The following is a 25,382-nucleotide window of genomic DNA, read 5'->3' as shown; positions in this document are numbered from 1 at the left end:
AGACTCTGGCGTGGTGGTGCACTGTTCTACTGTGCAGCGACACCTGCACAAGTATGACCTTCATGGAAGAGTCATCAGAAGAAAACCTTTCCTGCATCGTCACCACAAAATTCAGCGTCAGAAGTTTGCAAAGGAACATCTAAACAAGCCTGATGCATTTTGGAAACAAGTCCTGTGGACTGATGAAGTTAAAATAGAACTTTTTGGCCACAATGAGCAAATATATGTTTGGAGAAAAAAGGGTGCAGAATTTCACGAAAAGAACACCTCTCCAACTGTTAAGCACGGGGGTGGATCAATCATGCTTTGGGCTTGTGTTGCAGCCAGTGGCACAGGGAACATTTCACTGGTAGAGGGAAGAATGAATCCAATTAAATACCAGCAAATTCAGGAAGCAAACATCACACCGTCTGTAAATAAAAAAGCTTAAGGTGAAAAGAGGATTGCTTCTACAACAGGATAACGATCCTAAACACACCTCAAAATCTACAATGGACAACCTCAAGAGGCATGAGCCGAAGGTTTTGCCATGGCCCTCTCAGTTCCCCAACCTAAACATCATCGAAAATCTGTGGATAGACCTCAAAAGAGCAGTGCATGCAAGACGGCCCAAGAATCTCACAGAACTAGAAGCCTTTTGCAAGGAAGAATGGGCAAAAATCCCCCAAACAAGAATTGAAAGACTCATAGCATTTACAAGTTGTGATACTTGCCAAAGGGGGTGTTACTAAGTACTGACCATGCAGGGTGCCCAAACTTTTGCTTTGGGCCCTTTTCCTTTTTTGTTATTTTGAAACATCTTTTATGGAAATAAAAAAGTAATCTTGCTTAAAATATTAAAGAAATGTGTCATCTTTAACTTTATGCCTTTCAGAAATCAGGTCATCTTTTACTCGCTTAGCTATTCACAGTAACAGAAATTTTGACCAGGGGTGCCCAAACTTTTGCATGCCACTGTATATAACTTTGCTTACAGCTAATTTCTGACTTTTTACTCTCTTTCAATCAGCTGCTCATAGCTTTCCAACTGACATGTATTTCTTTCTTTCTCCAGTTTTTAGGCGAGCCATCATATTGGTCTACAAGGAAATTTACAAGCTTAAGAAAAAAACTGTAAGTGACATGAATGAACAAACAGCACCACTTTTATAATTGTCCTTGCCTGATTGCAGAAAAGTTTTTTTTAGTGTTTGAAATATTTGACTCCTAAAACCTGCTCTATCCCTAGGGAACAGTTCCACGTTCAACTTGCATCTATGGTGATATTGATCAGTTTAAGTTCAAGTGGCTGATTCCACTATCAGCTCTTCAAGTCCGGCTGGGAAATGCTGCAGGTAATTCAATTTTAATATAATTACAATGAGTTGGTAATATCTTAATCCAGTGGGCCAGAAATACACATCAAACCACTCATCATTTTTGAGCACTTTTATGGATCTTTTTCAGAATTTAGAATTTACAATTAATCTAAATTGTATTGCAAGGCACTCCAAACCATGATCTTTCTTTAACCATTTCCCAGACAACACCACAATGATGCTATGAAATGGAATGAGTTCTAAAACACTATATCCAGTGAGTTGTCAGGAGTAAAAGCTTTCCAGTTATTACATTTGCTCTCTCATTTCTTGATGTCCTGTGGAATTAATCAAATTGGCTTAGGGCTGCCGTGATGATGGCAGATTGTTGAGAATCATCCACTCTGCACTTTTGGCTCAAGATTGATGCGAACACTTCAATCTTGATTTTTGTACTGACACAGTAGGTTCTACTATCATTAGGGATGGAGCTTTTCACTTGCCTCCTTCCAATCTCCATTCACTGAAAACAGCAGGACTACAACAATCCAATTCTGGATTGTTTAGCCATGTTAATTTCACTTTTTAGAGCACACGTGGTCCCATGTTGTCGATCCACAAGGTTAGCACTCTTTTTAGGTATGTATGCTGCCAATCCTGGGACGCTGTTGTAGCAATATCATTGAACCTTGGTTGATGATAACTGAAGGATATCCTGGGCTATGAGTTCACAGACTGTGGTAGGATACAGATCTGTTACTCCAGGTGGCCAACAGTGCCTCATAGTGATTTGTTAAATCTGTCTGGAGTTTATTGCATTTAGGGTAGTGGTAGTCATCACAATGGAGGTCTTTGTCTCCATAAGGAAAATGCAGTGTTCGTTCCTACAATGCATCTGGGTCCTCCAGGACTTCTTATCTTTGGATTTTTAGTTCTGTTAAACAAACACAATGCTGAGTTAGCTGTTTGTTATGGAGAGTATTCAAAACCTGAATTGTAGTCCATGATACACACAGTAGTTAGAGTTGTGTGTCTTGTTAACTTTGTACTTCTAAGGCAGTGGTACTAAAACATTTATTTATATGCTGGATGAAAGAATATGGGAAGAAAATGGCCTTCAGGAGGTAGACAAAGTCAAGAGGTAGGAAAGTTGAGCTTAGTGTGAAAAAACGTTGTCAGTTGGTCACCATCTATCTTGTAAATCTGCTGCAAATATGTCTGCCCAATATGTTCACCCTCCAGCAACAAACACGATAAAGATTACAAGGTAATTTACCAGCTTGTCAAAACCTGTCAGTGGGTGTGTAATGGCATACATGCTCTATATCCTTCGACTGCTACTAGCTTGCACCAAAGTAAGTAAATTCTCTTTTAATCTCATCGATGTCCAAGATACCTTAGCACCCTACAGAGACTGATTTTAAAACACATAGTGGTGAATGGGAGTGCCCGCAATGCTTCTATATTGATAAGCAGCTATACTTCGTAAACTGAACTACCACGTGAACAGACAGTTTATTATACATATCTAATCAGAGTATAATTAATTTGTGTTGGGGTGGGGGGAGGTGTTAAGGCTTTTTTTAATTAGCTACCTGCTTCTGGAATGATCATTGTCTTTTGGTTCAGGGACAGATACTAACTGCATCTGGGAATTAATCCACACCAAATCTGAACTGGAAGGACGACCTGAAACAGTATTCCAACTATGTAGCAGGTAACTTCAATCATTGAAATGGTTTGGGCAGAAGGAGATATAAATGGATTAAGGTATCATTCTTGTATACACACCCCCTCTCTTTTGAGTCTGCTTCAGACGAAAGGTCACTCATGCCCCTTTGCTGGATAGCAATGTGGCCTCAGAAACTGTTGCTACTAAGAAACAGCAGTTTTATAAGTGCAATTAGCAGATTAACTAGACTGATTCTACCCTCCAAATGGGAAAAAAAACCATTGTCCCCTTTAATCCCCCAACTGTCATTCATTTTAAATGTTTGCTCCTAGATTACGGACCTCTTTGTTAAGCAAAATGCTTTTTAATCAATTCTTTCTTCAGCCTTCTCTTGTTCCAAAAAAAATCCCAGCATTAATCTGACCAAGAAAAATGGGTTCAATTCCAGGTCTTAGTTAGTCCAACATGTATAGTACTATTATATGGTTTAGAAAAGTTGCCAAATGTCAACCGCTAAATTTTCTATCACTGCCATAAAGTTTTACCTTTACTGCTGATATAGATTTGCACATAGGCCTAACACTTTGTTAGTTGTTACGGACTCAGTGAAAGTCCCTTTAAGATAGAGAGCGTGTGTGGGGTGTGCTTACGTCAATAGAAGATAAAGGACGTAATGACGTTGTGGAAGAAGTAGAAGAAGAAGAGAAGAGAGAGAGACACCAGCCTGCTAGTTTTCTCTATCGATGGATGAGAAACAATAACTGTGTCTGCCACTGAAATCCATGTATGGAAGTTGGAAGTAATCTGGTGGAGTTCACTTTGTTGCTGACCTGTAGAAGGAAACAGGTATTTGTGTGTGGACGACCACAATTCGGATGCTTTTCGGGGTGAGGAAGTCACTACCGAGTAAACACTGGAGTGTCGTTTGGGTTCCATCGTGGAACATTTGGATTTCGTATTTACTCTCTCTATGTTTTTCTACGTCTACGTCTTATCTTCAGACAACGGTGGTTGCTCATGTTTCACCTTATGGCTTGCAGAACTGAACTTTAAGAACCATTCCGGAACTTGGAGTTTGGGACTTTGCCACACACACACACGATGAGTTTTGGGGTTAACGTTCGAGGTTTAACATTTTTACTTTTATTTTACGTATTATCATAAGTAGTGATTAATAAAATAGTTTTTAACACTGAATCATGCTCAGTGTGTTTCTTTTGTTGCTGGTTCATGACATAGTTTGCTAACTCAAAGGATCTGTGCTCTGTACATTGAAATCCAAATTATTTTGAAGATGAAGGTTCATATATATTTCTGCAACAGTAATTATTTCTCAATTTCCTTTATCTGCAGTGATCCTGAGAGTAAAACAAATATCATTAAAGTGATACGTTCAATTCTGAGGGAGAATGTTCGTCGCCATATGACCAAGTCAGAAGGACCACTTGAGAAACTAAATAGAGAACATTTGATTCCTCTGAGAAACCGAGTGCCATCCTCTGCCAGAATTGGTAAGACCCAAGGCAAACTTTGCCAAATTCTTGGCCATCTTGGAAGAAATAAACTTTGCTCAAATGTGCCTTTAATACATTTTTCTTGGTTACTGAGATTAAAATTATTGTTGTACAGAATATTGCTTGGGGGATGCTCTGTACATGATGAAGAAGAGTGCTCTACCATTAGTTTTAGAATTTTTTCCAATCTACTGCTTTTTATCCTCAGCATAATAAGGATAAATATTTAAATCAATGGTTAAAGTTCGGCCTCCCAGGTTAATTTCATGCTATCTATGCAATACGGTAGAAGAAATCCCTCAAATTGTAATGATGTATATTGTCTTAAAATTCAATCTAGCTCATATCCTGCTCTTCTATTCATGTTTAATCGATTTTTAATTTTTCCAATTATGACAGTTTGTTGTTTCTTTACTTCAGCATCAACTCGAGCATTAAAGTTGCCTAAACATACTCCATCTCACTGGTGTCAGGATTCTGAGAGACGCAATGCTGTTGATTCTGATGAATGTAGCCTGAGCAGTGGAACTTTAAGTAGTGGCTGCCATACCTCAGAGAGTGGCCTGGAACATAGTAGTCTATCATATACAAAGCAGGAACACAGTGCCCAGGAAGAACATCAGGAAGATGAAGTAAAGGAATCGGACATTTTAAGTGATGAAGATGATTTCTGTGAATCCAAGAATGAGACTTCAACAAATGAAATTGAAGTACAATTTGAAAAAATGCAGATTGATACCAAAGCTGCCATGGAGCAGATATCAAGTCATCAAACACATTCAGAAGAGGTAGAACAAACAGATCATCCTAGGCTAATGCGAGGTCACTTCTGTCCAATCAAAAGAAAAAGTGCAAGTACAAAGAAGAACAAAGGGAATCTGTTAGCGATGCATAAGCATAACCGATCTCTGGATAGTCAATGTGATGGGCCAAATATTGATTTGAATTCTGTACTGGAGAGGGAATTTAGCATCCAGAGCCTGACTTCTGTAGTTAATGAAGATTGCTTTTATGAAAACATTGAAAGTAATGGGGAGCCTTAGTTTGTCAAGAGCAGTGCCCAATTCACGCTTTGGAGTTTACCAGAAATTGAAGTTAGTTTATTACTGTATCTGTCTTCTCTTCAGACTTAAGTTGTACTGTTGTTTTGTCCAGTTGATTTGATGTTTCTGCAGTCTTTAATTTTAAAGGAAAGCAATGTTCATTTTGTCTTACTGCTATCTGCACTAAGACCACAGTTAGCCTCAAAAATGGAGATGTTTAAAACATTTTCGTTCAAGAAAATATTAAGTACAGAAGTCTATTATCCACTGTGGATAATAAAGTTGTTTGGTTTCTGTAAGACACTAGTTTTATATTAGATTTGCAAATAAGGCAGGTATTGAACACCAAAAGTAATATTTTCAATAAAAGTAAAATTGCTTATTTTAATAATAGGCTGTAAATCTTAATTTTATTTATAGTTGGAAAATAATGGTTTACATTAGCACCAGAATAATTATCAGTGGAATTTGTTACATTGTGTCCAGTTTTAAGTTTCTATATATGGTGTGTGTTTTTGTTTAATCTATTTTTGCCAAGGTTAACCTTTGATGGCCTGACACAGGGCTCCACTTATTTAACATTCTCTTCAGCACTCCAGGCTTTGGTAAAGTATATGCCTCATAATGTTAGCATACTCTTATTTAGGCATCTTAATTTCTTTTGTCTATAAATATTGGAGGTTGTGTATATTGTAATTTTACAAACTGCATTGTAATATTGGTTTTAATGGGTTATATTTTATATTCTGGTGAATGACTACTTGACATTAAACATGCAGAAATTACTTCAATGTTAAATAAATATGCATAGTGAATTCAAGAAGCTCTGTGTAATTCATTTCTTTTTGATGTCATTAAAACAAAGTTCTGGTGAAAGCACATTGTACCACATGTTTAGATTCAATTAAACAGTTATGAAAATGCTAATTTGATTATTTGCTAAGCTCACTCATTTGGATCAAGGATCTTTTTTTAAAACCTCAGCTTCTATACTGGTTTATCATTTCAGAGCTTTAACATGAGAAGAAAAATTCAAGGAATTGCACAACAGTCTAAAAAGGGAGCACATAATTTAAATAAAAACATCAAAAAATGCAATAGCTGCCAGTCATTTTACAACATTCTTTCCAATTTGATTAGTATGTCACCAAAGAATCAGGGACTGAAACAATTGTTTTAAATTTTCAGTACCTTCACTTTCAGATTGATGTTACGAAGTCCTGATGTCCAATTTTCTCTCATCCTTCACTCCCCTGTGAGATTTTTCTTTACGAACAAGCCGCTTTTGTCTTAATTCTTCTCTATAGTTGTAAGTAAAAAGATCTGCATTCTCGTTGCACAGCAGGCTATATACATCACAAAGATTCCTAAACTGAGGTATAGAAAGTTGAGTTGGGCAGAGTGTTGGGTCGACGTCAGCAGTATAAAACATTCGTTCTGTTAGCTGTGATCTTTGAGCTTCAGGAAATAAAGTTCTAGAAAAAGTAAGGATTTTAAAATGTAACTATCTGCAATTTTACTGTTGCATAAAAATTCAGAACATTGCTAGAGGATAACTACTCAAACAGATCTTAATGCTTACTTCCCAGATTTTTTCCACACATTATATGTTGTAACTTACACAATTAAAAATCCTGTTTAAAAGCAAATACTGCCAATGCTGGAAACAGGCAGTACCCTTCAAGAGAGAAACAAGTTAATACCACTGCCAATAACCATACCTCAGAATATAATGAAAAATATTTTCCACAGGTGCTACCTGACCACCCGAGCATTTGTTGTTTATATTTAAAATTACACGGACAAGGCCCCTGCCCTTATTTGAGAACGATGTTCAAACATTTTGTCATTGCTCCTGATTACTCTCAAGTTCTTCCTACAGTGCACCTCCATGTGCACCAACTAACTGAATCCCTTCTGCCTACATAATGTCCATATCCCATTACATTGATGTGCCTTAGGCCCTCTTAAACACCTGTCATTAAACACCTCCATTACCACCCCTGGCAGTGCATTCCAGGCATCCACCACTCTATGTGGGGGTAAAAAATAACTTGCCCTGCACATCTCCTTTGAACTTAATCCCCCTCACCCTAAATGCATGTCCTCTAGTATTAGACATTTCAACCCTGGGATAAAGATACTGGCTGTCCATCTATGCCTCTCATAATCTTATAAACTTCCATCAGATCTCCCGTAAGTCTCCTCCAATCCGGACAAAACAATCCAAGTTTGTCCAACCTCCCCTTATAGCACATGCCCTCTAATCCAGGCAGCATCCCGGTAAACCTCAGCTACACCTTCTCCAAAGCTTCGACAGTTTTAACTTTCACACCACATTTGCACGTCTAGAATCTTGAACTTAGCTACAAGGGTGACACCAAAACAAGTAGATTCTGAATTTAGTGTGTCCACAGCATGTGAATTTAGTAATGTTCACAGCAAAGTTATAGCATGAAGGGAGATCATTTGATCCACAGGCTACATATCAGCTCTATACAATAGCAGTGAAAATTTTTTAGGAGCCGGGGGTAGGATATTTGAATTTTAAATTAAGTAGCATTAAGAGTGTAGTGGTTCTCCGTGAATCAATGAAAACCAGAGGTTGAAAGATTAAAAATAGGCAAAAGATCTACAATGGAGCAAGGCTAAATTTTCACTTCTGAGATATGAATGCATATTTGATAGCTCAGAGGAATCAAAGTCCATGTTCTCAAACAAAAAGACATGATTTCTACTGTTATTTGCAACATACGAAATATCTTTCACTGATTCTGTTTTGAACAAACAATTGTACAAAGTATCAGTTGCATCTAAATGTGGTCAAATTTTCTTATGTCACAAAAACAAAACAATGATAGATGGTCTCTAACTTACTCAACTCCCCGGCGGCAGTACTTTCTCCGAAAGCTGAAGACACATCTCACCACCTTTTCCACAAGTTTAAATGGTTGGTTAATCTGTGGTGTCTCAAGCGGAGTAAGATGTACAACTCCTACATCAACCTAGAAAACAAAACTTAGATTTTACACGTCATAACCGGTGCACAGGAAAATAGTACAATTAGAATATCTACAAAAGCAGAGAAAATATTAGACCAAATGCCCCTTTGAGCCTGGTCCACCATTCAATAGAATCATGGCTGATCAGCTATCTCAATACCATTGTCCTGCTCTCTTACTATACCCTTTGATGCCTTTTGTGTCTATAGATTTATGTTATCTCCCCAAAATTATTCAGCAACTTGATCTCTACAGACTTCGTAATAAAGACATTTCTCAAAATGTGACCATTCTAGACACCCCAGGGGAAACAGCCTCTCAACATCAGTCTTTTTAGCCCTGTCAGAATTCTATAAATTTTAATTAGATTCTCTCTCATTCTTCTAAGCACAAGTGAATATAAACTCAATTGACCTAATCCCTCCTCGTATGCAGTCCCACAATGGTAGGTTTATATTTTCTTAAGTAAGGAGACTAAAACTGCACACAATACTGCTGGTGTGTTCTCACGAAGGCCGCATATTTCTAGCAAGACATCCCTGTTCCTGCACTCAAATCCTCTTGCTATGGAGAGCAAGTACCATTTGCCGCCTTCATAGCCGCTGTACCAACACGCTTGCTTTCAATGACTAGTGTAGGGCACTGACATCACTTCGTACACAATACCTCCCAATTTAATGCCATATATTTAATGTTCCCAGATTTATCTGCAGGTGGGTAAAATGGACCTGACCTAGAACAGATTCAACCTTTCTGCACAGCAGAAGACAATTCAAAATGTCGCTTCCTTAACAGGCAGCTGAATAATTTAAAATCTCTCTGCAACTGAAGGAGACAAATTTAATAAAAACAAAAGTCTTGAAAAGACATGGAATTACCAAATCAAAATTTTTCTGGCCCAGCTAAAGCAGTTAATTTTGCTGCATTGCCCCACAACCTACAGTAAGAAAGCTAACAATCCTTAGCATCTACTACTGGAATATACAACAGATGAGTTGTGTTGAATCTGAGCAAAGCACTGGTCATACCATATCTGTGTCCAATTCTGTCTCCCATACTTCGTAACAACATGGAGCCGCAAGTCATAGAGCACATAAGAGGCCCTTTGGTCCACCGAGTCTGCACCCATTTGCACTAATCCCACTTTACTCTCTCCACATTCCCATCAGCTACCTCCAGCTTCTACCGCTCATCTACACATTACGGCAATTTACAATAGCCTATTAACCTGCATGTCATTTGTAGCTGTGAGGAAATCAGAACTCTCTGAGGAGACCCCCTGGTCACAGGAAGAACATGCAATCTCCACGCAGGCACCACTGGAGGTCAGGAATAAACTTGGGTTTCTGGAGCTGTCAGACAACTGCTCTACTTGCCATTATGGCCAAGAGGGAGTCCTTGGAGTGCAGAAAAGATTGACAAGAATGGCTCCAGGGATTAGATATTTTCAGCTAATAAAATTAGAAAGAAGATGGAGTTGTTCTCCAGAAAGCAAGGAAGGTTGAGAGGCATGAGAATTCCAAAACAAAGAAAATGCTAGAAGCACCCAGCAGGTTGGACAAGGGGAGAAAAACAGAGTAGATGTTTCAGGTCAAGGAACTTTTATCAGAAATGAAAAAGTGAAAAAGCAAGAATGTTTTAAGTTGCAGATTTGTGAAGAGAAGAGACTATGTCTGTGATGGGGTGAAATCCAAAGTTGTCAAGGCAACAGTTAAAATTCAGCAGTTTAAAAAAAGGAGAAAAAATTGAATCAGAAAGGCCCAGTCAAAAAAGGTGTTACCCAAAATTGCTAAATTCAATACTAAGTCCCAAAAGCTAGATGGAAATTGAAGTGCTGTTAAATAAGCTTACCTTGTGAATTGTAGGAGGCTGAATATAGTGGAGTCAGAGTGGGCGTAAAACAGAATTAAAATAAGTAACTAGAATTCAGGTTTTCCCAGCAGACTAAACAGAGGTGTTCTTGCAAAGCAGTTACCCAACCTTCATTTGATTTCTCTAGTGTAGTGGAGACCATATTATGTACAAAAGAGCTGAACTCCAGAGATGATGTGAGAGTAAATGCCGTTGGCATCTTGGTAGGATTTAATCGAATATCAAGGAGCTCTGGCTAAACTGGAGTCAATGGGAATCAGGCAAAAAACCCTCTGCTGGTTGGAATCATACCTAGCACAAAGGAAGATGGTTGTGGTGGTTGGACACCAATCATCTCAGCCACAGGAGATCTCTGCAGGAGTTCCTCAGGGTAGTGTCTGGGTCCAACCATCTTCAGCTGTTTCACCAAGAACGTTCCTTCAATCGCAAGGTCAGAAGTAGGGATGTTTGCTGACAACTGAACAATGTTCAGCACCATTCGCAACTTCGCAGATAATGAAGTAGTCCAGAATCAGAATCAGGTTATCACTGACTTGTATGCTGCAAAATGTGTTGTTTTGCAGCAGCAGTACAGTGCAAAGACATAAAAATTACTATAAATTACAAAATAAATAGAGAAAAAAAACCGAAGTAGTGTTCATCAACAGTTCAGAAATTTGATGGCAGAGGGAAAGAAGCTGTTCCTAAAATCATTGAGTGTGGGTCTTCAGGCCCCTATACCTCCTCCCCGATGGTAGTAACGAGGGCATGTCCTGGATGGTGAGGGTGAATGCTGCCTTCTTGAGGCACCGCCTCTTGAAGATGTCCTCAATGGCAGGGAGGGTTGTGCCCCTGATGGAGCTGGCTGAGTCTACAATCCTCTGCAGCCTCTTGTGATCCTGTGCATTGGAGCCTCCATACCAGACTGTGAATGCAACCAGTCAGAATGCTCTCCACTGTACATCTACAGAAATTTACAAGAGTGACATACCAAATCTCCTCAAACTCCCAATGAAGTTGAGCTGCTGACGTGCCTTCTTCGTGATTGCATCAGTGTTGGGCCCAGGATAGATCCTCTGATGTTGAGTGTGAAGTTATTGTTGTGACACCACTCAACCAGTCAATCTATCTCACTCCTATATTCCTCCTCGTCACCATCTGAGATTCTACCAACAACAGTGGTGTCATTGGAGAATTTATAGATGCCATTTGAGCTGTGCCTAGCCACACAGTCATGAGTGTAGAGAGAAGAGCAGAGCAGTGGGCTAAGCACGCATCCTTGAGGTGCACCTGTGTTGATTGTCAGTGACTAGGAGACGTTGTTACCGATCTGCACTGACCTTGGTCTCCTGATAAAGAAGTTGAGGATCAAGTTGCAGGAGGTACAGAGGGGGCCCAGGTTTTGAAGCTTGTCGATTAATACTGAGGGGATGATGGTGTTAACGTCAAGCTGCAATCAATATAAACAGCAGCCTGAAGTTCGTTTTGCTGTTGCGTAGGTGCTCCAAAGAAGAGTGGCGAGCCAGTGAGATTGCATGACCAAATGCAGCAAGACCTGACAATATCCAGGTCTGGGCTGATGGGTTGCAAGTGGTATTCATGCTACATAAATGCCATGAAATGACAATAACCAATGAGTAAATCCAGCTATCACCCCCTGACATTCAATGACATCACCAACCAGAAACTGAACTGGAGTAGCCATATACACAATGTGACTACAAGAGCAGATCAGAGGCCAGGAAACCTGCGGCAAGTAACTCGCCTCCTAACTCCTCAAAGCCTGCCCACCATCTACAAAGCTCAAGTCAGGAGTGTGACAGAATACTCTCCACTTGCCTGTATGAGTGCAGCTTCAACGACACTTAAGAAACTCAACAACACACAGGACATATCAGCCTGCTTGATAGCCAACCCATCCATAACCATCCACTCACTCCACTACCAACGCACGGCAGCAGTTTGTACCATCTGTAGTATGCAGTGCAGCAACTCACCAAGACTTCTTCACACCTTCCAAACCCACAGCCTCTACCAGCTAGAAGAACAAGGGCAACAAAAAGCACAAGAAACACCACCACCTGGAAATTGCCCTCCAAAACCACACATCACCCTGATTTGAGAATCTATTGCCATTCCTTCACTATTGCTGGGTCAAAATCCTGGAACTCTCTCCCTAACAGCATTGAATGTTGTTCAAACCTCAAGCACTGCAGTGGTTCAAGAAGCTCACCACCACCTTCTCAAGGGCAACTAAATACTGGCTCAGCTTGTGAAACCCACATCCCTTGAATGAATATATAAAAATCATAATACCAGTCTAATAAAATTCAGCTGCATCTTCTGCAAAGTCTTCACATCCTTCATAACATACGGCAGCCTAGCTGGAGTGAAGAATGGTCCCACCTACCCAAACTACCAAGGGTTGGTGTTCTCAATTCAAACAGCTGAAACAAAGAGGTCATCTCCAATTACCTGCACTCATTCTGAAGATCGTGCAAAGTGGTGATGGATGAAACCATCTCCTTACTCAATATCCACTCCACCCAGATACTGAAGCAAAAGGTAGGTAAGTTTATGGTTTCTACTGGCCAGATCATTAGATATATTTAAAGTGGAGAAGGACAAATATTTGAAAGATCAAGGAATTGAGTTGAAGTCGACATGGATTAGCCATGATTGTACTGAATGGCAGGCAGGCTTTTGGACCTGGTGGCCTAGTCCTGCTCCTATTTTCAGTGTTCTACTGTATCAACACAACTAAAAATTACAAAAATAAAATAATGCAGCTCTTACACACTTAATAGCAAGGCAAAATATCTCATAGTACCTTACGAATGGCCAGTCTCAATCAGCATGTCAGACTTGAAAGGAGTTCAGATCATAACCTACACCAGTTTGTAACACTGGCCAAATCTGCACTTTCAAAGCAGGCAGTCCTGTTGCCAAGGAAAAAACTGATGTCACATGAATTGATCTATTTGCTCTAATTTGTAATTCATTGTCATGCAGGCAGCTGAGCTGAGAAGAACCTTTACCAGTGCAGTGTTACTGAATTTATTCACAATCACTGCAACTCTAGACACAATTTCTACAGGTAAGGTTTTTGATTTCTATTAGCTGCAATCATCATTTTTCATTTAACTGGAGCTTTGACCCACATTTTGTGACAACTATTAATCCCTTCAGCAGAGCTGAGGAAGAGCCCGACTAATTCTATTCCCTTCCATTGAGAACTGGAGTCCAGATACAAGGCGTGAGAAGAATACAATGGCTTCGGCAGCACTGCAGATTTTTGCTCTCTCTTTGTCTTTGTTTGCTTTCCTAGGAGCAATCGCAACCACAGGCATGCCAAACTGGAAATAAATACCTCAACAGACTCAGATATCATCTCTGCGACAACACACATGCAAGGTCTCTGGATGGACTGCACATGGTAACAGTACAGGGCTCTTCAGCTGCACATTTAACTTTCCATCTTTTCCCAGCCTGTATATATTCAAGTCTCCAAAGCTATGATGGTTCTATCATGTGTTATGCTCTTGCTGGGAATCAGCATTGCCTTGCCAGGCATGAAGTGCACAAGATGGGGAGGAAATCATCACACAAAACATTGTGCTGCTGTTACAGGAGGCATCTGTTTTATTACTGCTGGCATAATGTGTTTAGTTCCACTGTCTTGCTTCACAGCTGAGCTAATAAGCCACTACTTCAAACCAAGTGTCTCAGAAGATAACGGATACGAAATAGGAGGAGCAATATACGTTGGCTGTATTTCTTCAGGGTGCTCTTTAATTGCTGGTGCAATTTTCTGTACATCCTGCAGTCAGGAGCCACACAGAGAAAAACATCATACTCTCAAACAGACAGCATTTCCCTGGACCCTTGTCTTCAGGATATAAAACAGAGTATTCCCTACCAGATTACATGTAAAAAGAACACGAGTAGGTATGCCAAGTGCAATTAGTTTACAAAATTAGCTGGTTGGAAACCTGACAAAAATATTCTTAATCTCAGTTTACCTAGATTGGTTGTGCCAATGTTGTACAGATTGAAGACTTGCATGTAAAAGTCATTTAATGTCAACAATTGTAGTAAGTGTATAATGGTCTAAATCTGAATAAAAGTTTTTCAGAAAGTTTCAAAAATTGGAGTACTGATTTAACCAAAATCATATTACACAGTATAACATGGAAGCGCCAAAAAGCTGAATTTCTAAGGCATAAAAGAGAAGTGTTCAAACAGAAATAGGTCAGAGATCATAGTTTGGATCAGTAACAGATAACAAAATATTTGTCTCCAGTGATGTGTAAAATGTTAATCTGAGGGTGTTGTAACATAAGAACAATGCTACTTATGTACAAGGATCTTGCAAAACTATATTTTATTATACAGGTGAATTCAAAACCATATGGTTCCCTTAAAGAAAAAAACACAACTGTCATGCAACACTTGAGGCCCGCTGCACTACATGAAGCCAAGCACAGGAAATCGGGTCTGACACAAGAAAGAAACTCTTCACCTCTACAATTTAAAGGGAAGTTATAGATTAAATGGGGATCCAGCTTGCTCTATTCATGGTGGCACTTGTTAACAGCCAGGGTTATAAATATATGCAGTTTTTTTTGCAACCAGCCCAATGCATCAATATGGATGAACCACAACAGTATGTGATACATCACACATTGCCTAACCAAGGTTTCTGGCAAGTTTTTGTTTGCAAAATGCCACTTCCAAAAAGAATATTTTGTGAGATTTTTGTCTTTTCTTTAGTGAGCCATATTGCGGGGGTGAAGGCTGCTATAATTTTGGTCAAATATGGGTGGTTTTGGTGTACTCGCACTGGGCTTCCAAAAACAACCAAGGTATCTATCAGATCTTGTAGTTCATGGCTACGTTCATGAAATTCCTTAGGTTTCTCTGTTCAAGACAGACAGCAGTAGGCCTGTCTATGTCTGCTTGCAGCAAGACTTTACCAATGATCAGTGTTGTGAAAAACAGCATTTTGTTCTAGTACAGTAACAACAATGGCATCTATCCAATAATGTGCAACATTGCCCAGCTAAGCTCTGTTCACAAAAAGCAAGACAAGAACAAACTAGCTAATTACTGCTTACAGTGATGGAAACAGTCATCAATATTGCAATCAAGCAAAACTTACCAATAACTTACTCACTAATGACCTGTTTGGCTTTGCCAGGACTATTTCACTCCAGACCTCATCAAGGCTTAATCCAAACATGAACCAAAGACAAATTTTAGAGTTAAGATAAGAGTGATGGCATCCCAGGTAGATAGGGTGGCAAAGAAGGCATTTGGCATGCTGGCCTTCATCAGTCAGGACACTGAGTCAGGAAGTTACGTTGCAGTTATACAAGATGTCAGTGAGGCTGCACTTGGAGTATTGTGCAGTTTTGGTCACCCTGTTACAGGAAAGATTTTATTAAACTAGAAAGAGTGCAGAAAAGATTTATCACGATGTTGCCTGGACTCAGGGGCCTGAGTTACGAAGGGAGGTCGCATACACCAAGACTTTATTCCTTGGAAAGTAGGAGATTGAGGGGTGACCTGACAGAGATATATAAAGATCATAAGGACCATAGACAGGATGAAAGCACATAGTCTATTTCCCAAGGAGGGGGTGCTAAAAAACAAGAGGGCATAGGTTTAAGATCAGAGGTGAGAGATTTAAATGGGACCATTAGGGGCAGCTTCTTCACGCAAAGGGTGGTGCATATTTGGAATGAGCTGCTGAAATAGTGGTTGGAGGTGGGCACATTAGCAACATTTAAAAGCCACCTAGGTAAGTACATGGATAGAACATTACAGCATAGTACAGGCCCTTCAGCCCAGAATGTCATGCCGACATTTCATCCTGCTCTAAGATTTATCTAACCCTTCCCTCCCACATAGCCCTCCATTTCTCTTTCATTCATGTGTCTATCTAAGAGTCTCTCAAATGTCCACAATGTATCTGCCCCCACAATCTTTGCCGGCAGTGCGTTCCACACACCCACCACTCTGTCTAAAAGAACTTACCCCTGATATCCCCCTTATATCTTCCTCCAATCAGCTTAAAATTATGCCCCCTCGTGTTAGCCATTTTCGCCCTGGGAAAAAGTCTCTGACTGTCCACTCGATCTATGCCTCTTATCATCTTGTACACCTCTATCACATCACCTCTCATCCTCCTTCTCTCCAAAGAGAAAAGCCCTAGCTCACTCAACCTATCCTCGTAAGACATGCTTGTATTCTGCCTTCAAATTCGATATCCTCAAGTGTATCATTTCACACTTTTCTGGGCTGAATTCCATCTGCCACTTCTCAGCCCAGCTCTGCATTCTATCAATATCCTGTTGTAATCTACAGCAACCTTCTACACTATCCACAACAACACCAACCTTTATATCATCAGCAAACTTACTAACCCACCCTTCCACATCCTCATCCAAGTCATTTATAAAAATCACAAAGAGTAGGGGTCCTAGAACAGATCCCTGTGGAACACCACTGCTTACCGACCTCCAGGCAGAATACGCTCCGTCTACCACGACCCTCTGTCTTCTATGAGCAAAGCCAATTCTGAATCCACACAGCCAAGTTCCCTGGATCCCATGCCTCCTGACTTTCTGAATGAGCCATGAGGAACCTTATCAAAACACCTTACTAAAATCCATGTACACCATAATCCTGCTCTACCTTCATCAATGTGCTTTGTCACATCCTCAATGAATTCAATCAGGCTAGTGAGGCATGACCTGCCCCTCACAAAGCCATGCTGACTGTCCCTGATCAGCCCATGCTTCTCCAAATGCCCATAAATCCTGTATCTAAGAATCTTCTCCGGTTAATTTGCCCACCACTGAAGTAAGACTCACTGGTCTGTAATTCTCAGGGTTATAACCGACTCCCTTCTTAAACAAAGGAACAATATTTGCCACCCTCCAATCATCTGGCACTACTCCTGTGGCCAGTGAGGACCGCAAAGATCATCGCCAAAGGTGCAACGATCTCTTCCCTCGCTTCCATAATAACCTTGGATATATCCCATCCGGCCCCGGTGACTTATCTATCCTAATGTTTTTCAAAAGTTCTAGCACACCCTCTTTCCTCATGTCAACATGCCCTAGCGTATCAGCCTGTTGTACATTCTCACAATCATCAAGGTCTCTCTCATTGGTGAATACTGAAGCAAAGTATTCATTAAGGACCTCCCCTACTTCTTTTGACCACAGGCACATTTCCTCTTTCATCCTGATCGGTCCTAACCCTCAATTTAGTCGTCACCCTATTCTTCACATAATGTGTAGAAAAGCCTTGGGGGTTTTCCTTGATCCTACTCACCAGGACTTCTCATGCCCCCTTACCAGCTCTCCCAAGTCCATTCTTAAGCTCCCTCCTGGCTACCTTGTAACTCTCCAGAGCCCCTGTCTGATCCATGCTTTCTAAACCTCCGGTAAGCTTTTTTCTTCCTCTTGACAAGATATTCTACGTCTCTTGTCAATCATGGTTCCTTCACTCTACCATCCTTACCCTGCCTCAATGGGACAAACCTATCCTATAGAAGAGGTTTAGAGGGCTGTGGGCCAAACACAGGCAGACGGGACTAGCTCGCTGGGCAACACACTTGGGCCGAAGGGCCTGTTTCCATGCTGTATGACTCTGTGACTGCTCTTGACATGAAGGCAGCATTTGATCAATTGTGAAATCAGGGAGCCGTAGTAAAACTTAAGCCAATGAGCATCAAAATGGAAAGCACACTGGTGGCCAGAATCACACCTTGCACAAAGGAAAATGGTTGTGATTGTTGGAGGTTAATCATCCCAGCCCCAGAATATCATTACCATTATTTACTTCATCAATGACCTTCCTTCCACCATTAGATCAAAACTGGGGATCTTTGATGATGATTGTGCAATGTTCAATTCCATTTGCAATTCTTCAACAAATGAAGCATTCCATGCCTGTATTCCACAAGACCAAGACAACATTCAGGCATGGTCTGATAAGTGGCAATAAACATTAACCAACCTGAATCACTAATTCTTTTTCTTTCCCCTCAAACATGCTGAGTACTGCCTTTTAGAGCTTGGCCACCCAAGGCAGATTAGAAAGGACCTGACTGTGTGTACCAGGGGTTCACGTCAGATGTCTATTCTGCTGGAACATTCAAGTTCAGATCAGATTGGGCTTGGCTGTGCCTGTCTGGCTCAATACTTTATCCAGGTCAGTTTGACTTGGTATACGTGGGTGACAGCTACACTAGACAGATCAGAGAGTCAATAAAGGATTTAATCCAGGATGGATTTTTGGGTGTTGATTTCAAATTTAACTCAGTGTCAACAGCTGGGTATGATACTCAGCAAGGGAAGTGGATGGGGAATATAGCCCAGGCTTGCAAATCTCATTTTCAGGCACCTATATCAAGATGACCTCCATGTCAGTGGCAGGGCGTGATACCTGGCATGGAAGTAAATGGCAAATTTTGCCTTGGTTTGGGCCCTGTTTCTTGGGCATCAGTTTCAAACTTGCTTCATTGTTCAGGTCAGGCAGTGACATTCACAAATGAGAAATGTACAAGGGACTTCACCCAGAGTTGGAGTGCATTTTCCAGTTGTCAAGTTTTGCTCTGTGCTAGAGGCATGGTGTGATATTCCACAAGGAACCGGGGAAAGGAGATTGGACCCTGTTGGGTTCCCAGGCATGTTTCAAGTTTACTGTGTCGCAATCAGACAGTGATAACTGTCCATTTTATTGGAATAAACTTGGAAACTAGCTGTAAAACATTTAAATTTTCTTTCATAATTTGCTGACAACCTGGAGCAAGAAAATTATCAAACAACTCCATAACAGTATTTTAACTCCAGTATTTTCAGCAAAATGGAGCAAAATCAAATGAAGGTAGAGGCAGAAAAATTGGAAAGCCAACAATAATAAGCAGCAGGGCACTAATGCAACATTGTGGCCTGCTTCCCCTATCAATCCAAAGTTATTCTACTTCCTTTCCTCAACGTTCAGTAACAAAGCCTACTCCTCGACTGCCTACTGTTTCATATTCATCCTCAACACAAGTGCTCTTGCTTTTCAGTCCTTGCTTTCAACTACCATGGTTACAGGATTTATTTTGCAGGATTCATTTTGCTCAGACTGAAAAGAGTTTATCTATTTATCTTCAGTACTGTTGTCATTTCCATTAAAGAAGTAACAAGACAACATTATGTATTTTGCCAATAAGCTATGTTAAAGTAACAGCACAAGATAGTCGAAAAGAATGTCAACTTCTACACTAACAACGTTCTTGTGGGAAAGGTACAGGGATAAAACCATATCCCTGCAACAATGAGCTGCATCAGGATTGAACACGAGGAAAAAGCACATCCTTTTATCAGAATGGGTTACAGGATGACACAGATATGAGAGCTTAAATGTCAATGCTGTAAGTATTCTAGAAATATGTAAGATTACCATGAACTCTGGTAAATTAAAGAAGAAAACACTAATCAATCAGTTTCTCTATAAGCATAAAAAACAAGCTCAAGTTGATTGGCCCAGAGGCAAAACTGAAAAACACTTCAATCAAAGCAGAGAAGCTATGTTTTCAGAATATAAACTGGAAGAATATATCTAATTCTAAGGAAGGATGTGTTGGCATTGGAGAGGGCCCAGAGGAGGTTTACAGGAATGATCCTGGGAATGAAGGGGTTAACATATGAGGAATGTTTGATGGCTCTGGGCCTGTACTCACTGAAGTTTAGAAGGATGAGGGGGGATCTCATTGAAACCTACCGCATATTAAAAGGCCTGGAGAGAGTGGACGTGGAGAGGATGTTTCCAGTAGTGGGAGAGTCTAGGACCAGAGGGCACAGCCTCAGAATAGAAGGACATCCCTTTGGAACAGAGATGAGGAGGAACTTCTTTAACCAGAGGTTGGTCAATCTGTGGAATTCATGCCACAGACAGCTGAGAAGGCCAAGTCATTAGGTATATTTAAAGCGGAGGTTGATAGGTTCTTGTTTAGTAAGGACGTCAAAAGGTTACAGGGAGAAGGCAGGAGAATGGGATTGAGAGGGAAAAATAAATCAGCCGTGATCGAATGGCGGAGCAGACTCAATGGGCCGAATGGCATAATTCTCCTCCTATGTCTTATTGTCTAAGAATAAAAGGAATATAAAAACTGCAGATATTTTCCAAATTCCATCCAGGAATGAGTTGCTTAGGGGTGCATGACCTCCTCTCTTTCTCTTCTTCTACGTATGGAAATATCCCTAACATTCCTTGATTGAGTTGAAGAATTTTGCATGATAGGATTGTGAAAGATATTTGCAAATCCTTGAAAGTAACAGTGAAGTTGATGACGTAGTTCAGAAAACATATGGGAGACTTAGATTTGTAAATGGGGACAATGAACTACGAAGGCTAAAGCATTCAAAACAGCCTAGACATTTCCAAGCACCACTTTTTTGGGGAAAAATTGAGAACATTTACCAGGGTGATTCGAAGGATGAGGGACTTCAACTGTGAGAAGATGTTGGAATTTTCCTCAAAGCTGGGAAGATCAAGAGGAAGCCTAACAAAGCTGTTCAGTGTTATGAGAAGTTTCGATGTAACAAGTCAGGAGAAACTTTCTTCTGTCAAATGGGTCTGTATCCAGAGGTCATGAATTTAAAATAATTAACAAAATAAACACTGGTAATGTATGGAACAATTACTCCTTTGGATGTCCCTGGATGCATTACTAAAAAAGTTGCTTTATTAATTCCATGAGCATTTTCAAAAGGCAACTTGACATGTATTTGAAAGAACTAATTTGTCATGTTATGGAGAAAAGGCTTGGGTAAAGTCCTAAATGGACAACTCTTTCAAAGAACTGGCACAGGAACAAAAGGCCAAACAGGCTCTTTCTGAGCCACAGGTATTTATGAAAACTAATTATAAACATACTTTTAAATTTCACCACCCATGATGCTGTTTTAGAGATGGTTTTAATGACTGCCATTTACATTGATCATATCAAAACAAGTAGTGCACAAAATGCAATCCCATATCAAGGATTCTTTATTAAAACAGCAAAAAATATCTTACCTTAGGCTTTGGAACAAAGGCTCTGCCTGGAATAGTAAAGCAGCTTTTCACATTACACAAATACTGAGCCATAATAGACAATCTGCTTCTTTGCCTACTGCTGGTACTTGCTGTGAGACGCTGTAAAAGAAACAAACAGTTTCAAAATCTAATGTCTGTACTTTTAAAGGCACAGCTCCTTGTTTACATGAGCAGAAATAGTGACTTCACGTTGTAACTAAAAAAATAATCCCCTGACTCATGTCACCTACAGTCACGTCTCACTTAACTAAAACCAGATGCTGGCCTCAGTTATTCCTTTTCTCCAAAGGCTTGAATAAACTACTAAATTCAAATCAGAGAAAATTTATGATACAGGAAGCCATTCAATGCATTGTGTCCATGCTGACGACAAAGAGTCACTTAACCTTCTCGCACTGGGTCTGTAGCCCTGCCCTGCAGGTCCTGTCTCTTTTACTGCAAATATGAATACTTTTTCAACAGGACAAGAGTTTCTGCTGCTACCATCCTTTTAGGCAGTGTATTCCGTACATCCTCTACATAACAACTATTTCCTCAATACCCTGCTAATTCTTCTACCAAATTTATGCCCTCTGTGACTTAGCTCCCCGAAGGGAAATGGATCCTTCCTATTTACTTTATCTCAGCCATTCAGTTTTATACACCTCAATTAAATCTTCTCTCAACCTCCACTACTGCAAATTAAACCATTTCAGCCCATTCAATCTTCTCCTATATCTAAAATTTCCCAGTCCTGGCCAACATCCTTATAAAACTCTTCTGCACCTTCTTCAGTGCAATCAGATCTTTCCTGTAATGAAATGAGCAGTACTCAAGCTCTGACCTAACCAGACTAATTTATAGTTCCACCCTAACATTCTTGCTTCAGCTAATAAGACACATCTTGCTTGCCTTTTTAACCACCTTATCAACCAGTCCTGCTACCTTCTGCTTCTCCAATGTTCCCTTGACTTGTTGTACTTCCACAAATACCTTTGTTACTAACTAAATTCCATTTGCCATTTTTCTGCCCAGCTGACCGATCAATCAAGAACCCTAAGTGAAAAGCTTCAGTCTCACTGTCAAATGCAATTTTTATACCATCTCCAAACTTCCTTATCATGACCCCAATATCTAAATCATTAATATATACCACAAAGAGCAAGAGACCAAGATCCAAAATCGTGGAATCTCACTGGAAACAGCCTACCAATCACAAAAACATCCATTTTTGCTCCCTGCCATCGCAATTTTAGATTCAATGTCACTCTCCTTCGGATGGCATGGGCTTTCATTTTTTGTCCAGCCAGCCTAGGACTGGGTCAAAAGCCTTGCTAAAATCTATGCAGACTATATCACATGCACTGTCATCACTGATCCTTGATCTCTTCAAAAAACTCAACTGTTGGTTACATTGGAGCCTCGCATAACAAATCCATGCTAACTGCCCTTCACTAATATGCTGCTTTCTAAATGAAGGCATTCACTGCCCCAACACTGAATCCAATAATGTACCCACCCCAGCCTGTAATTCATTTTTTTGATCCATTCTTACTCTTTTAATCAATTATGTAACGTTAGCAGTCTGCAATCCACTGGCACAGTGGTCAAAACCTCCACAACATCCTCCTTTGCCTCTCTGAACAGCCTGGGATAATTTTTGCCTGGTTCAAGCTAGTTATAACTTTCAAAGATGCTAAACTCCCAAATACTTGCTTTTTTATGTTATCCCAGCCAATTTTTCACACTATTCTTCCTTAACTACATTGCCTTCCTCTTCTTTTCTGAAGATAGTGGCTATTGGGTAGGGAGTTCTGGGACTTAGACCCAGATGGTAGTTTTCCAAACTTGAATGGAGTGAAACCTGCACATTGTACATTTGTCCTTCTTGCTGGCTGTTGGTTTGGGAAGTGCTGCTAGAGTAGTCCGGATGTGTAACTGCAGTATACTTTGGGGAAGTTTTGAAAATATTGGGCAGAGACTTGAAAGAACAATCTATCCAAGTGGAGTGAAAAGAAATGAAGCACAGGAACCTAAGTGTGATCTAGGCGTGGGGAAAAAAGTATGGAATTAAATAAAGGAGACAAAAAAAGTTATAGGGAAGTGATAGGCAACAGCCAAAACTGTGGCACGCAAATGAACAGAACTAATATCTTAATTGAAAGTAAAGAGGATGAAAGCCGGAGTTATCTGGAGATAACATGATAGGGTAAAATGAATGTACATGGGATTTACTTGGTAGAAGCATTAATAAAAAATAAACATGACAATAAAGCAAAAATCAGAACTTCCAACCCTTACCTCTGCAACCTCCTTTTGAAAAGTTAGGGTCATCTGTGTTCTCCCAAAGACAAAGGGTCCATCATGATTTGCAATATTCTCCAACCACTTAATAATGAGAGGGGTTGAAACACTGAAAGGAAGGTTACCAATGATGTGCACATTTGGTAATCCTGTTAGTACAAGTTATAAAAACAAGCAATGAATGAGTGAATAGGGCCAAGACCCAGATTACTAATCTCATTAACCGTATTTTAAAAAAAGTAAAAATGAAAACGTTAATAAAAATAAAATTCTCCCACCAATTAACAGTCTTCACCAACTACTGAAAGTCTGAGGAAAGCCCCTTATTTTGTACGTTCATAGCTGGTAAAACTGGTAAATTAGCATTGTTTCCACATTGCCTGAAAGCAGAATCCTAAAATGATTTCTTTGAACTAGAAACACATCAGTAGCAGTAACCTGGGAAGCACTCATTCCCACGATAAGACCTGCTCACTGATGGAAACCAATTGATTCTGAGTTGGAACATAACCAAATCCTAAATGGACTGTTTCGTAAGTAACTATTTAATTTCACATTGTGCCACTCTGAATTTTCATCTGCCAATATGCTACATTATCTCCACAAATATTCATTTCACTGAAATATTTGACTATGCACTTGGAAAATCAAAGTCTACATTAATTGGCATCTGCTTCACTGGTGATTAAAATGCTCCTTGATAAAATTTCTATAGGAAAAGGAGACCTGTCTGGATAGAATCACAATACTTTTTTTTCTGGACTGTTCAAGAGTACTTGAAAAATAAACCAAAATATAAGAAGTGTCAATGGAAAGCAAAATACTATTGACACTGGAAATCTAAAATAAATATAGAATGTCGGAAATGTTTATCACGTGCAGCCTAATCTGGTGAGCATTCCCAATATTTTCTGTTTCCATCTAAAATTAATATAAATTGCATCATCTGACCTCTTCAAGCAAGTGGAGGAATAGAGATGATGAGATATTAACTATTTCAAAAAACCACTCAAAAATTTCCCTTCTCTCTAAACTAGTTGCATGTTTTTTGATATTTAAAACATAAACTCTTAGAAGTATACAGGTATACAAAATCACGAGGGGTGGAGATAAGGTGGATGGTCACAGTCTTTTTTCCATGGTCAGGAAGTCTTAAACCAGAGGACAGATTTAGGTGAGAGGGATAAGACTTAAAAGAGATCTGGGGGGAATCTTTTTCACATCGAAGGCGGTGGGTATATGGAACAAGCTGCCAGAGGTAGCTGCAAAGGCAGGTACATTTACAATATCTAAAGGACATTTAGAGAGGTACATGGATAGAAAAGGTTTAGAGGGATATGGGCCCAACGCCAGGCAAATGGGCCTAGTTTTGAAAGACACCTTGGTTGGCATGGATGAGTTGGGCCAAAGAGCCTGTTTTTGTGCTGTATGACACTATGATTCTAAGTTTCTGCAGTGTATTTGAAAGTGCCTTCCTCCCCCCAGGTTTTATTCATATTCCCCAACTATATAATCAACATTTGAATCTGGTCACCCTTCAAAAGAATAGATTCCATTATGCAATTAAATAAACAGTCTAAGTGCACTCATCTGATGCATGCACATTACTCATACAT

General features: G+C 39.9%; 2 protein-coding genes across 10 annotated transcripts in view; one reads left to right on the top strand and one right to left on the bottom strand.

Annotated features, from left to right (window-relative positions):
* The window catches only part of tiam2a (TIAM Rac1 associated GEF 2a), a 217,100-nt gene extending 210,375 nt beyond the window's left edge, over nt 1-6,725 (top strand). For all 6 annotated transcript variants that reach the window (XM_052012773.1, XM_052012771.1, XM_052012772.1 and 3 more), the window contains 5 exons: nt 1,055-1,113; nt 1,229-1,334; nt 2,928-3,015; nt 4,324-4,481; nt 4,905-6,725. In XM_052012773.1, the coding sequence (XP_051868733.1) occupies nt 1,055-1,113; nt 1,229-1,334; nt 2,928-3,015; nt 4,324-4,481; nt 4,905-5,527 (1,034 nt within the window). In that variant the 3' untranslated portion in view covers nt 5,528-6,725. The remainder of the gene's footprint in view (nt 1-1,054; nt 1,114-1,228; nt 1,335-2,927; nt 3,016-4,323; nt 4,482-4,904) is intronic.
* The window catches only part of tfb1m (transcription factor B1, mitochondrial), a 39,080-nt gene continuing 15,111 nt past the window's right edge, over nt 1,414-25,382 (bottom strand). For all 4 annotated transcript variants that reach the window (XM_052012784.1, XM_052012786.1, XM_052012783.1 and 1 more), the window contains exons 5-9: nt 23,764-23,915; nt 21,463-21,582; nt 8,405-8,532; nt 6,719-7,002; nt 1,414-2,232 (exon numbers count right to left, since the gene is read on the bottom strand). In XM_052012784.1, coding sequence (XP_051868744.1) covers nt 6,738-7,002; nt 8,405-8,532; nt 21,463-21,582; nt 23,764-23,915 — 665 coding nt within the window. In that variant the 3' untranslated portion in view covers nt 1,414-2,232; nt 6,719-6,737. The remainder of the gene's footprint in view (nt 2,233-6,718; nt 7,003-8,404; nt 8,533-21,462; nt 21,583-23,763; nt 23,916-25,382) is intronic.

This window comes from Pristis pectinata, chromosome 3 (genome assembly GCF_009764475.1).
Source record: "Pristis pectinata isolate sPriPec2 chromosome 3, sPriPec2.1.pri, whole genome shotgun sequence".
In the NCBI taxonomy this organism is placed as follows: Eukaryota; Metazoa; Chordata; class Chondrichthyes; order Rhinopristiformes; family Pristidae; genus Pristis; species Pristis pectinata.
This window is presented reverse-complemented; position numbering and strand designations above follow the sequence as displayed.